Raw genomic sequence first — 13,331 nt, 5'->3', positions numbered from 1 at the left:
GCCCATCTCCTTCCGCATCTTACAGTGAAACTTCAGCCACAGTTGGTTGATATCTCTCACTGTGAAATAACTCTCAGAATGCTTAATTTGACTTCCTATAGGCTGAGGAGAAATGGGCTGTGAGGCAGGGAGCCCTTACATAGTATGGGGAGACAGAGAGGACTATAAAATAGGAAGGTAAATGGTGTGAGCTTCAGGTGTTTGGGGTATTGGCTAGTTCCCTTCCAGTTTGAACATCCCTTATTGCTGGTTTCCTAAAGTCTTCTGATATCCCTGCTCTGTTTGTAGTTTGCTGGGATTGAGGTGTCCGCAGTGTTGGATCCCAAATTTACCTATGTATGGAGTTTTGACTTTTCTAACTGATTTTCTAATTTCTTTATACCTGGGCCATGGGAACCTCTGACAACATTACCCTTATAGATTGGATTGAGCAAAGAAATTATAATTTAAGGTACTAATTTTCATTTTCTGTCCTCAGTATCTGTGAGCGGGTAACTCCTCGGCTATGTCACGCCAACTCAGCAGTGGTGCTTTCAGCAGTAAAAGTCCTAATGAAATTTCTAGAGTTGTTACCCAAGGACTCTGACTACTACAATATGCTGCTGAAGAAGTTGGCCCCTCCACTTGTCACTTTGCTGTCTGGGGAGCCAGAGGTGCAGTATGTCGCCCTGAGGAACATCAACCTGATCGTCCAGAAAAGGTTGGGAAAAAATGAATTGGTGATTAAAGTGTTTGTAATTTTGAATTAAACTTATTTAATAACATCATTATTAAAGAGGACTGTGTTAAAACTCTGTTTAATCTATGGAAATGAAAATACTGTATGGTAGAGCAACTTGCCCAGGGTCAGGAGGCTAACAGTTGATTTTAGAGTGTTCCTACAATGAATGCCTGGTGTTGCTCTACAATTTAGTCTCTTTTCTGAAGGAACTCTTAGTTGTATGATAGCTAGTGTCTGCTTAATATGGTTCAGGCTGTAATTTAGATCAGGTGGTTGTTCTTCCCGTGGTTCTTCTTGGCAATATATACTGTACTCCTTAAAAAGGATAAAAATAGTCTGCCAGATGGATCTGGTTAGAGGGATGTAGAGGAAGTTTGTGAGTTTTTTCCCCCTGGAGTGGAGTGTGTGAATGGAGAGTAGAGAAGCACAGGTTAGGTATTAATGCAGACTCAGAAGGATATATCAATATATGCCTCACCTTACTTACCTTGTGTTTCTGTGTACCACAGGCCTGAAATCTTGAAGCAGGAGATCAAAGTTTTCTTTGTGAAGTACAATGATCCCATCTGTGTGAAACTAGAGAAATTGGACATCATGATTCGTTTGGCATCCCAAGCCAACATTGCTCAGGTCAGACTTAAAGTAGATTCAAGTTAAGATCTAATAACTTAGATCTTAAGATCTGGCCTTCAGAAAAACCTAGGCCATGAAATTGCTGTTGGAGAATCCTTAATGATTGTTCACTTCGTGGATTTTTAACAGGTTCTGGCAGAACTGAAGGAATATGCCACAGAGGTGGATGTCGACTTTGTGCGCAAAGCTGTGCGGGCCATTGGACGGTGTGCCATCAGGGTGGAGGCAAGTGTCCTGTGGTAGTTGTGATCACGTTGTGGGACTCTGGATATTCTTTTCACCTCTTTCCTTACATTTTTAAGTTTAAATTTAAAAATACATTGTTAAGTTTATCAAAATAATAAAGCGCATTGTTAAACTATTAAAGAATTTTTAATGAAAAACAGCTGTCCGAGGGAATCATGTTTAACTCTGTTCCTAGTTTTAGTTATCTTGATTACTTCCATATCTCTAATATCCTTATGCTACTATTTATCGATTTACCAATTGTAGACATTGTCTATTAACTTTCCGCTATGAGAGAAGCAACTTGGTTCATATACTCCATCACTCCTACTTCTACCCTTCTGTATAGATCCCCTGTATAGTTATATCATGAGGTTTTTGTTCCTATATTATCTTTGTAAATTTAGATAATATACCTTTGTTTCTTGTTCTATCAACTAGAGTCTTGCAAAGCTTGCTGTGCGTATTATGCCTGTAAATATGTAGAGCCTACACAATCAAATGATTGCGTTTTCTTTCTTATAAACGCTTTTGTTTTTTCTGTAGTTTATAATGACCTTTGTCTTTTTTTTTTTTTTAATTTCATTGTGCCTTCATTGCACTCCTATCTTCTTCCAGCTTTTCAAGCATAATATCAAATTAATAAAACTTTTCTTTTGTTCTAGACCCTTCTCTCTTCCAGTCCTCTGTCCTTCCAGTCCTTACTCCAGTCTGGGTGGTTGCTTTCTTGTCTTCTGCACAGCCGTCTTTCCATACAGCCTCCCTTCATTGCTGTTTCTTGTTATGGGTACTTTTTCATAGCATTCCTTTTTCTGTGGTTGCAATAGTTTCTTAAATCTCTTGTGATGTGAATTACAGTTTTTGGGTTTGTTTCTGCAGTTTGAATTTAATTATCTGGAGTATTTTATGGTGATGGTTGCATGTCTATTTATGATTTTTTAATTGACGTGTATACCATACTTACAGTAAATTGCTGCCTATTTATACTAAAAATGAGACGACAGAAAAGTTGTCAGGACTTCTGTGCACATAGGCAGGGCTGTTGACTAGCAGGTCTCTGCTTTAGGGAAGGGAGTTGATCTTTACTTGGAAGTCCTCTTGAAGAGCTTCTCTGTGGTCTTAGAGGGCAGATTGGTTCTAGCTTGGTTGCAGCCTTCCAGTAGGTATTAAGGGCTACACCTTACAATGCACTGCTTCATCAGTCACCAAGCCTCTGTTGTTTTTCCTCATTCAGAAGTTTGTTGCAGTTAATGATGGCTTCCGTGCACAACAGTATTGTGGATTCAGAGCTCCATATTTGTTCTTACTACTTGACTATGTGCAATTCTGCTTTTTTTCTCTTTTGACATTTTATTTAATTATTTATTTATTTGTTGGCTGCGTTGGGTCTTCATTGCTGCGCGTGGGCTTTCTCTAGTCATGGCGAGTGGGGGCTACTCTTCGTTGAGGTGCATGGGGGCTTCTCATTTCGGTGGCTTCTCTTGTGGCAGAGCACGGGCTCTAGGCGCGCGAGCCTCAGTAGTTGCAGCACGCGGCCTCAGTAGTTGTGGCTTGTGGGCTCTAGAGCACAGGCTTATTTGCTTCGCCGTATGTGGGATCTTCCTGGACCAGGGCTCCAACCCGTGTCCCCTGCATTGGCAGGCGGATTCTTAACCACTGTACCACCAGGGAAATCCCTACAGTTCTACTTTGAGTCAGATTGGACCATATGATTTCACAAGGATAGTTACTAAAATAATTTGTACAGTATGACCAGTGCTTCACAGGAACAGAAGGAAACAGATGCTGTGTCAGAGAAGTGTCTCTGAAAGCCAGATTCCTAATTGGCCTTCCTTGTTTTTATTTACTGAATGCTGCTTCATATAGTTACCACTGATAAGTCGTTTAGTAGACTAGTTGTTATAGCAAGAAGTTAATTAATCCTGGTTTCTACTTCTGGTTCTGCCAGCTCAGTTGCTTCACATACTTAATATATACTTCTGTTGCTCCATTTGAGAAATGGGGAACTCTGTTTATTGGATCTTGATGTGTTACATCTTTTTTTTACTACCACACTTCTTAACTTACCACCACTACTTAACTTTTTTCTTTTTCTTTTCTCATTGTGGAATAGCCACCTGCTTATGGTATTAATGCAGACAATTTTCAGAGCTATTTTGGTAGCAGAAGAGTCATTTTGTGCTTTTCACTGCCAGAATGTCATTGTCTTACTAACCTCTCTGACAGTGCTCTTGCAAAGAGTTTCATTCCAAAGTTAAAGAGATTTTTCTATCCCTGGAATTACTAGAAAGTGTTCTCAAAGCATCTAGATTCCTAGCGGCTGTTAATACCGTCTATTGTGACTAAATGGAAAAGTTATCCATCATCTTCTGGAAGAGATGAACTTCTGGTGGCTCTCACTTCTTCCTTTGATTCAGGGTGCCCTGGTGGGAATATGAGTGTGTGAGGAATGAACTTCCTTTGGAAGCTTAAGATCAGCCTTCAAGAATTCCTGCCTTTTAGATAGTGTTCTCTTATTTCCAGTTACCTGGATTTGCCTAAGAACTTTTCTTAGAACTGGTTAAATCATGAAAGTTATTAGTTGGAAAGAGTTGCCTAGTCCAGACACAGTTGTTGGGGCAGGAGAGGCAGTGATTGCCTGTTTTTAACTAACCTATCCATGGGACAAGGGCAAGAACCAGCGAGGGAATTGTAATAGCCTTTCTCTGTAGCTTCCAGACTGAGCTGCTGCTTTTCTCTCAGGGCACCTGACCCTTTTTTAATGTGTAGTTGGTTTCAAAGATACGACAGATGAGAAAAAAAGAATTTTAGTTTAGTGCTTAGCTAAGATAACAGGGCCTATTGTAAAATTTGGGTGTTAAGAGTTGGAGTTGTTTTTTAGCATGACTGTAAGTACAGGTGTTTCCTTGTTGCTTTAAGTATCCTGAGGTGAAAAAAGTGTATAATTTTATCATATTAAGTTGGTTAGGTTAAAGATTAAGCATAAGCCATTGAGTCAATAAATACCACTGAAAAAGCAATTTCAGAGTACTGTTTTTTCAGTAACTTTTGCCTGTTCTTTTTTGTTTGGTTGTTTTTGAATAGACTTTACTCTTCACCCCACCTCCAGCTTTATTGAGGTATGACTGACAGATTTAAAGCTGTATATATTACAGTGTATACCTGTTTCTTTAAGGAGGAAATAAACCCCTGCCCTCCTTTTCTTACAAATAAAATGATTTTGTTTGCGAGATTTATTTATATGTTTGGTTTTGTTTGAGAGAGATTAAGTCACTAAGTTAAGGTATTCCTCACTTCCCACTCTTCTGTTCTTTGGTGTTTACCATTTCTCATTTTTGTAGCTCAAGATAAGGTACTGACTTACGTCTTATGCAAACAAAAAGCATATGTCTTTACTACATAAAATCATTAAAAAAAGACAAGTTAAAAGTAGAATACTCTGCTTTCTCATACCCCTGTTCTACCCTTCCAGAGATGTTGTGGACATGATTTTAAGTCTTTGTTTACATAGTCCTCCATAAACAGGTGTGCTTTTTACAAAAACGAGATCATTCTGAAGATGCTATTTACTTATGTTTTTGTAGTCTGCTTTTTTTGCTTATTATACATGGACATTTTCCCATGTTACTGATAATATTTTACATCATTTTTAGTGGTTTGTAGACATACTGTGTGATTGCTTCATAATTATTTAGCCTTTCCCTTCCTGTATGGACCTTAAAGTTATTTCTGCTCTTTTTCCAAATAATGGTTATAAGGAGGATCCTTGTAGCTAAATCTTTGATCTCTAGTTGAGGTGACATTTTTTTCATTACGCTTAGCCATTTGGAATTGCTTTTTCATGGCATGTGTATCTTTTTTCAATGTGTTATCTTTTCCACATTGATTTTTTAAATAATTAATTAAAGGTATTAATTCATTTAATACCCCTTCATTTCATTAATAGTTATTTTCCTTTTGATTTCATTTGACTTCTTGATGCATAGGAGTTTGCATTTCCTTATGTAGTGAGTTCTATCCATTTTCTCTCAATGGTATCTTTTTTTAAAAAATAATAAATTTATTTATTTATTTATTTATTTGGGGCTGCATTGGATCTTCGTTGCTGTGTGTGGGCTTTCTCTAGTTGCGGAGAGCGGGGGCTACTCTTCGTCACGGTGCGCGGGCTTCTCCTTGCGGTGGCTTCTCTTGTTGCGGAGCATAGGCTCTAGGTGCTCGGGCTTCAGTAGTTGTGGCATGCAGGCTCAGTAGTTTTGGCTCGCAGGCTCTAGAGCGCAGGCTCAGTAGTTGTGGTCACGGGCTTAGTTGCTCTGTGGCATGTGGTATCTTCCTGGACCAGGGCTCGAACCCGTGTCCCCTGCATTGGCAGCTGGATTCTTAACCACTGAGCCACCAGGGAAGTCCCTCTCCCAATGATATCTTTAGTGGACCACCTAGAAAATTGTGCTTCACTTCGAAATTATATAAAATTCACTTTTATTTTCTACTTTAATGGCAATGGTTTGGTTAAAGATAAGAGTGTGGGGAATCAAACACAAGAACAATTCATCCTTTCCTTACTGTTATGAAATGTTGCCTTTATCATATACTAAATTTTATATGTCTGTATGCCTTTCTCTGTCTCTGGACTTACTTTGTATGTACAATGATTGGATACTTACTTTTGTTCCTCTGCCATACTGCTTTAATGGTGTTTTTAAAATTTAATCAAAAGCAATATAGGTGAGATGACAATTTGCTTGAAAATTACTATCCTAGACTTAATTGTTTTTGAATATTGATGCATCATGGGAGATGGCCTTTTGTTTATCTTTATTATAATAATGAAACTAAGGATTCAGTAGACGTTAGCTGTCTATCAAGCCTTATGCTGAGTACTTTATTTGTACTATCTAATTTGATAATTTAACCCTTACATGCTTTATAATTTATCATAACTTTTATATTTAAAATTTCCCAACTGTTTTGCTGTTGTAATAACAGCACAGGAAATAACTAGTTGAAAATGAATAAAATAGAATTCAAAAATGGGAAAACTACAATAATAAAAGAGAACAGAATCATCATATATATGACCTCATATAAATAACCTCAAGATGCAATTTTGTTTTCGTTATATTGCTTGGAATGGTTTAAATGATAGTACCTTTAAAAGATTTTACTACAGAAATTTTTAGGTATACACTAAGGTAAAATTGATTAATGAGCTCTCATATACCCACCATCCATCTTGAACGAAATATCAACACATTGCTGTTTCCATTTGATCTTCTCCCTCTCCCTCCCCCTTCAAGGGAGTGGGTTACTGTTATATTTTAATGCAGATCTCAGATATGATCTTATTAGAGTAGTCCAATGTATATATCTAATAGATAAGGTCCTCTAAAAAAAAATTGTCATGATATCGTTACCGTACTCAACAAACAGTAACTCTTAATCTCATTAAATACCTAGTCCATGTTCAGTTTTCCCTAATTGTGTCTAAATGTCTTCTTACAGTTGCCTTGTTCAAATCAAAAGCTAAACGAGAGCTAGCTATACATTGCATTTGGTTAATATGTCTCTTAAGTCTTTACTTATTTATTTGGGTGCCATTTGTTGAAAGGACTAGATCATTAGGCTTGTAGAATTTTCCAGAGTCTAGATTCGGCTGATAGTATTTTAGTGATGTTGTTTATCTCATTCCTTCATCCCCTTTAGAAAATTAAATCTAGAGGCTTGGTAATATTCATATTCAGTGTTTTTGGCAAGAATAACCTCTTAGATGCTGCTGTGAATTTCCTATTGCATCTTATCAGGAGGCATATAATGGAATGACCCATCATACTACATTGTAATATATGATACATCAGTCCTTGGTTTTTAGGATCTCTCTTCTGGAACCCTTCTTTTAAAAACTATGACTTATTGTTTCAGTACATTAGTTTTGTCACTTGTATTCTTCCATATTCCCTTCATTAATAAAAGACTAATAGATTAAATTCTATTTTATAGATGAACCATAGGCTGTGGAAAATTGCAGTTTATCTAAGGCCATAGACTTGCAGTTATATAGCCCAGAAGATGGCAAATTTTTCTTAAGAGTTTTTTGAGTCACAGAGAACTTTGAAAATATAATGAAAACTGCAAACCTTCTCCCAGGAAAATATACTTGTGTGCACAAATGAAATTTGGCAGTTTCATTTCAAGAGGTTTAAAGATGCCTTCTGTCTGTGCTCATTCATGAACTGCAGATAAAGACCTCTTCGCTTGGCTTATTCTTTTCATTCTTATTCTTTCCTTCTACCTTGACTTATGCTTTCTTCTAATTTCTGTCATCCTGGCTATCCAAGATGATTTTTTTCACTTGAACTGTTTTCTTGTAATGAGTAAAATTTGGAGTATATCTAGAACTTCTGTATATCTCCATCAGATAACCCAGGCTCTAGTATAGTGTGGTCAAATTAAATGCCTCATGTTTTAGTCTAGTTTAGTTGATAACACCTGAATGTTCCAAAAAAAAATATTTTTTATGTTGAGGTTGTGTTATTGGATAGATCATCTGACTTCTCATTATGTTCCTCTTTGCAGCAATCTGCAGAGCGCTGTGTAAGCACATTGCTTGATCTCATCCAAACCAAAGTAAATTATGTGGTCCAAGAGGCGATTGTTATATCTTCCGCAAATACCACAACAAGTACGTCCAGATACTTCTGCCCCTCTTCCTCAGATCATTTAGGAAATGTTTAAGTAAGGCACTTTGAGGTTGGCTAGGTAAGAATTAGTCTTTGTAAAGTAACTGGTCATAATTGAATACTTTATTAAAAATCAGAAACATATAAGTTGGTTAGCACAAGGATTAAAATCTGATTTTTCACTCTGCTTTATCACTTTGAGAAGAATTGAAGCTCTGTCTGAATATGCATTGTCAATTGGCATATATTAAAGTTAGCCAGATTCTTTGGTGATGAAGTTACTGTTAAATAAGGATACCCATATATTCCACGTTGTCTGGGCATAATCCATTTTATGCCTCTTACCAGGCATAATTAATAATTGTGTCCCTTTTCACTCTCAGAAACGTCTCAGTTTGAATAATAAATTGTATGGTCACCTTATTGTAAAAGCCAGGGAGGTGACAGCGTCACTATTCACTTAGTATGTTACCTAGTACTTGTAGAAAATTATAGAACATGCAACAATGAACTGTCAGAGTTCCAGGCTTTTTCTGAAGTATTGTAGCTGCTTCCATTAAGATATACAAAATCTACATTTTCACTCCACAAAAATTTTCACATTGAGGCCTCTTAGTTATGAAACAAAAATACTTTTTCAGATTTGCTTTTGAAGGCAAACAATTAAGGAATCTGAAAGAGTGAAATAAGAGCAGATCTTATAAGCATCCTAAATCTCATTTTACCTTATAATCATAGAGATGAACTGTGCTTAGGCTTCTGATTATCGTTAAAGATAATGTGAAATGAAGTGACTTACAGTTAGTTAGCTTAGTGGTGGACTCAGAATTAGAAGAAATATTTTAATAAGGTAGTGGTTTATTAAGCATTATATATACTATATATATATATATATATATATATTTTTTTTTTTTTTTTTTTTTTCAATTCTAGAAATGGTATTTTTGGAAAAAGGATCATATACTTCTACCACTCTCCCAGGAAAGAGGAGGGTTGGGTTTCTAAACTTCTTGATTAAGTGCGGAGGTGTATATCTTAATATGCTTGGTAAAGAAATGTGTCCATTTCTGGTTTGTATTACTGAGGGATTATGATAGTTTAATTTTAAGAAAGCATTATCGAGAACCTGGTTTAATCAGTGGAAATAGGGCAAACAATTAAGTGTATTATTCAGTTGTCCATATCTCATTTATTATACAATTTCATTCGGATGTTTAAAACTATATTAGCCGGGCTTCCCTGGTGGCGCAGTGTTTGAGAGTCTGCCTGCCGATGCAGGGGACACAGGTTTGTGCCCCGGTCCGGGAAGATCGTACATGCCGCGGAGCGGCTGGGCCCATGAGCCATGGCCGCTGAGCCTGCGCTCCGCAACAGGAGAGGCCCGCGTACCGCAAAAAAAAAAGCAAAAAAAAAAAACACGTTAGCCAAGGAGTTGGATTTAACATGGTAAAGAATGAGAGCTATAGACCTGTAAAAATAAATACTCGAATTGCTTATTTCTTTAGAAAAACAGGTCATTAGTGTGGGTGCCTTGGGAGGAAGGAACATAAAGATCTCTATAGAACGCAGAGATAGGTGGATAAGAGACAAAATTACTGTTTCTGGATGCTATTCTTGTCTTACTCCATTTTCCTAATAGTAAAGTGGAATTTCTGTTCCTCTACGATGAAGGTAAAATGAAGTAATAGGAAAATTCTCTGATCTAGTTATGAGAAAGACTGTGAGAAATGTAAGGTAGTGGTATTATCTTAAACCATAGGTTAGTTTTTCCTTGTGAAAAGAATATCTGATAAGCTTTTATAAAGAGTTATGGTCTAGTTATTAAAACATAATTGAAGGAAAATTGAAGACATTTATAATTTTCTGGCTTTAAAGCCTGTACATTCTCTTGGCTAAAAGTCTTTGTAGTTTGGTGGTGGTTTAGGGTACCTTGTCCATGGTTTTTTGTTTTTTAGGCTTCATTGTTAAATACACTTCTCAATTTTGCCTGCAGTAACCATAGTCCATTTTGTTATATCAGATCATTGCCACTTTGTGTGAGAACTTAGACTCACTGGATGAGCCAGACACTCGAGCAGCTATGAGTTGGATTGTGGGAGAATATGCTGAAAGAATTGACAATGCAGATGAGTTACTAGAGAGCTTCCTGGAAGGTTTTCATGATGAAAGCACCCAGGTAAGTTCCCATCTATATCTTACTGTATTAGATGTTTTGGGGACGATTTCAGGAAAGGTAAAGGTTAGGCAGTTTCATGTGTGTGAATTTATATACACATATAGTATGTACATTTTTCTCCCAAAAAGGGGTGACCTTTTTCAGTTGTGCTAACTTCTGTTGGAACAAGCCTGCCTAATTTAGACAGTGGTTCTCAACTTTAATGAGCCTTAGAAGCACCTAAGCACTGGTGTTTAACCTGTGTTAAAGGACAGGTTGCTGGGCCCCACCCCTAAAGTTTCTGAGTCAGTAGGTCTGAGATGGGCCTAAGCATGTTCATTTCTTACAAGGTTGAGGGTGGTGATGCTATTGCTGCTGGTGGTCCAGAACCACACTTTGACAACTACTGACTTAGAGCAGTAGTTATTACTTTTTCATTTTCTGTCACCTAAAGATGATTACCCATTGCTGTTAGTAATGGTTGTGGCTCAGTTGCAGCTGGGTTTTTGTCTGGGGTGAAGGCTGGCATGTGCAGTTTGAAAAGGTTCTTTGTGGATGGTTAGACTCCTTCCCATCTTCTGTCTGTCTTCTACCAAAACTGAGAGACTTTCGAGTCAAAGGTCCAGAGAACAGATAAATTATTCTTTTTCCCCGGCATTTGTACTCACTGCAAATTGAAGTTCATGTGTGTCATCTATCATCGTAACTTTAAATGGCCCTACAAGGAACATATACCAGCCAGTAGTTTCATGGTTCGGCAGGTGACTCTTTTTTTTAATTATTATTTTTAAAATTTTATTCTTTTTTTTTGTTTTATTTTTAATAGATTTGTTTCATTTATTTATTTATTTATTTTTGGCTGCATTGGGTCTTTCGTTGCTGTGCGCGGGCTTTCTGTAGTTGCCGCCAGCGGGGGCCACTCTTCATTGCGGTGCGAGGGCTTCTCATTGTGGTGGCTTCTCTTGTTGCGGAGCACAGACTCTAGGCGCGCAGGCTTCAGTAGTTGTGGCGCATGGGCTTAGTTGCTCTGCGGCACGTGGGATCTTCCCGGACCAGGGCTCAAACCCGTGTCCCCTGCATTGGCAGGCGGATTCTTAACCACTGCGCCACCAGGGAAGCCCTAGCATGCCACTCTTAATTGGTTGTGAGCTGGCATAATTCTACTGTCTTGGCTCTTGCCTCAGTATGATAAATGATTCCCTAATTCCCTGGAAGTTGTAGCTTTTGGTGGAAGTAAATAATAAAGAATTTGGTCAGGAACCAGTTTTATTGCCGTCAGTATGTTAGCATGTACTTTAAGAAATACAGGTGATTATCTGGGCCAGAAACAAACCAGCAGTTTTTGATGCCAAGAAATGCAATTTGGAGATAGGAGGCTAGTGCGTTTTCAGTTGATGAAAACCTTTGACTGCTATTGTGGATATTGGCTGAGTTTTTACCTTTGTTTCTTAATCAAAATCAGAAAGACCTCATAGTAAGTCATATTTGGGAAAATATCACTTTGGAATTCATGGTGTGGAATAATGCAAATGCCTTTCACTTCACCTATTAAATTACATTTGCTTAGGTACAGCTCACTCTGCTTACTGCCATAGTGAAGCTGTTTCTCAAGAAACCATCAGAAACGCAGGAGCTGGTACAGCAGATCTTGAGTTTGGCAACACAGGTAAGAAGTCTGAAGAAAGCATGGAGTTGATTTGTCTTGTTTTGAATTCTAGGAAATTGCGAGACTTCTTCCAAGAAGGTTCATTTGCAGAGATTTTAAACGGAAGGAGTGCAGTCTTTAGATTCTGTTAAAAAAAAAAACAGTGCCTCTTTTACATACTCTGCTGAATTAGAACTGGTTGTATGGCTTCTAAATGAATTGACTGACTCCAGTTTTAATGATAATTCATGAAAACTGAACTTAGACTCTTTAGTGTTAATGAAGGACATGACTTTGTGAAAAGGACATTGAGTCTCACAGTGTCTCCTTCTGGGGGACTTAATTTCAGCTTTCAAGTGAAAGTACCCTGTAGAGATGGTAAACGCTTTGACAGATATCTCGTGTGCTGTTCTACCTTCTAGATAGGTTGCCTTTCTCTTCAAGTAATTTTAAAGTGCTAATGCTGCTTCCTTAATTATTTAGTATTTTTGGTCCTTTTAGGGAGGGTTCTGATTTCAGGAATGTGGCAACCAGCAGGATACACAGAAATCAAAGTAATTACTTTTTCTGACGTAACTAGTATAATGATCAGTCCGTCATGATCCAGTAATGTTCTTAATTGAATTTGAGAACAGGCTGGCTTTAGCAGGCTGTCAAGAGTTATGATGTGTGTTTACACATGGCATCTGATTCAGATATTCAATTTACCATTTTCCTCTTTCATCTCTTTATAGTTGTATATTAACAGTATTTGAACTCTTTTATAGTTCTTTAACCTAGCTCTGAGCTGTCATCTTTCCTTTTTTTTTTTGCTCTGAGGAGCTTTATTTCATATCAATAATGAACACAATTGGAGGACTAAATATGGTAAATCCTGTAATTAATTAGTACGGTTGGGGTGTGCACTTAGTACACTTCTTGAAACCCAGTTCCAAACTGAGGCCACAAATGTGAACCTTGAATAGTTGCCAATACATCATCTGTTAAGTGGTCAAAGCGCATCATTTGATACATGATAAATGCAAAGTTCTTCTTTCCTCTGACAGTATTTAATTTTAGAAATGCCAGGAATCCATTTTAAGGAAAAGAAGTTCGACGGGCAGATAAGGCATTTGAATACTTAATGGAATACTATAAAGCAGACAACGTTATTAAATAAGTTGTTTATGGAATATGCTATATAACTCTGAAAAAAATACAGCCAAGAAAACTGCTAGAGTCAAAGGCTACTTTCTGACACTTGATTCAAGTACAGATGTTTTACAATCAATGAACTCA

The 13,331-nt window shown here is 37.4% G+C and overlaps 1 protein-coding gene across 1 annotated transcript in view; it reads left to right on the top strand.

The window, feature by feature from the left end:
- The window catches only part of LOC136139111 (AP-2 complex subunit beta-like), a 71,411-nt gene that overhangs the window by 22,124 nt on the left and 35,956 nt on the right, over positions 1–13,331 (top strand). Inside the window, 7 exon segments of the mRNA XM_065898014.1 lie at positions 479–700; positions 1,231–1,351; positions 1,484–1,579; positions 8,150–8,228; positions 8,231–8,259; positions 10,274–10,429; positions 11,976–12,074. Of these exon segments, the coding sequence (XP_065754086.1) occupies positions 479–700; positions 1,231–1,351; positions 1,484–1,579; positions 8,150–8,228; positions 8,231–8,259; positions 10,274–10,429; positions 11,976–12,074 (802 nt within the window).

Source organism: Phocoena phocoena, chromosome 19 (genome assembly GCF_963924675.1).
Source record: "Phocoena phocoena chromosome 19, mPhoPho1.1, whole genome shotgun sequence".
Taxonomy (NCBI): domain Eukaryota; kingdom Metazoa; phylum Chordata; class Mammalia; order Artiodactyla; family Phocoenidae; genus Phocoena; species Phocoena phocoena.
The sequence above is the reverse complement of the archived record's forward strand: the minus strand, read 5'-3'. Positions and strand labels throughout refer to the sequence as shown.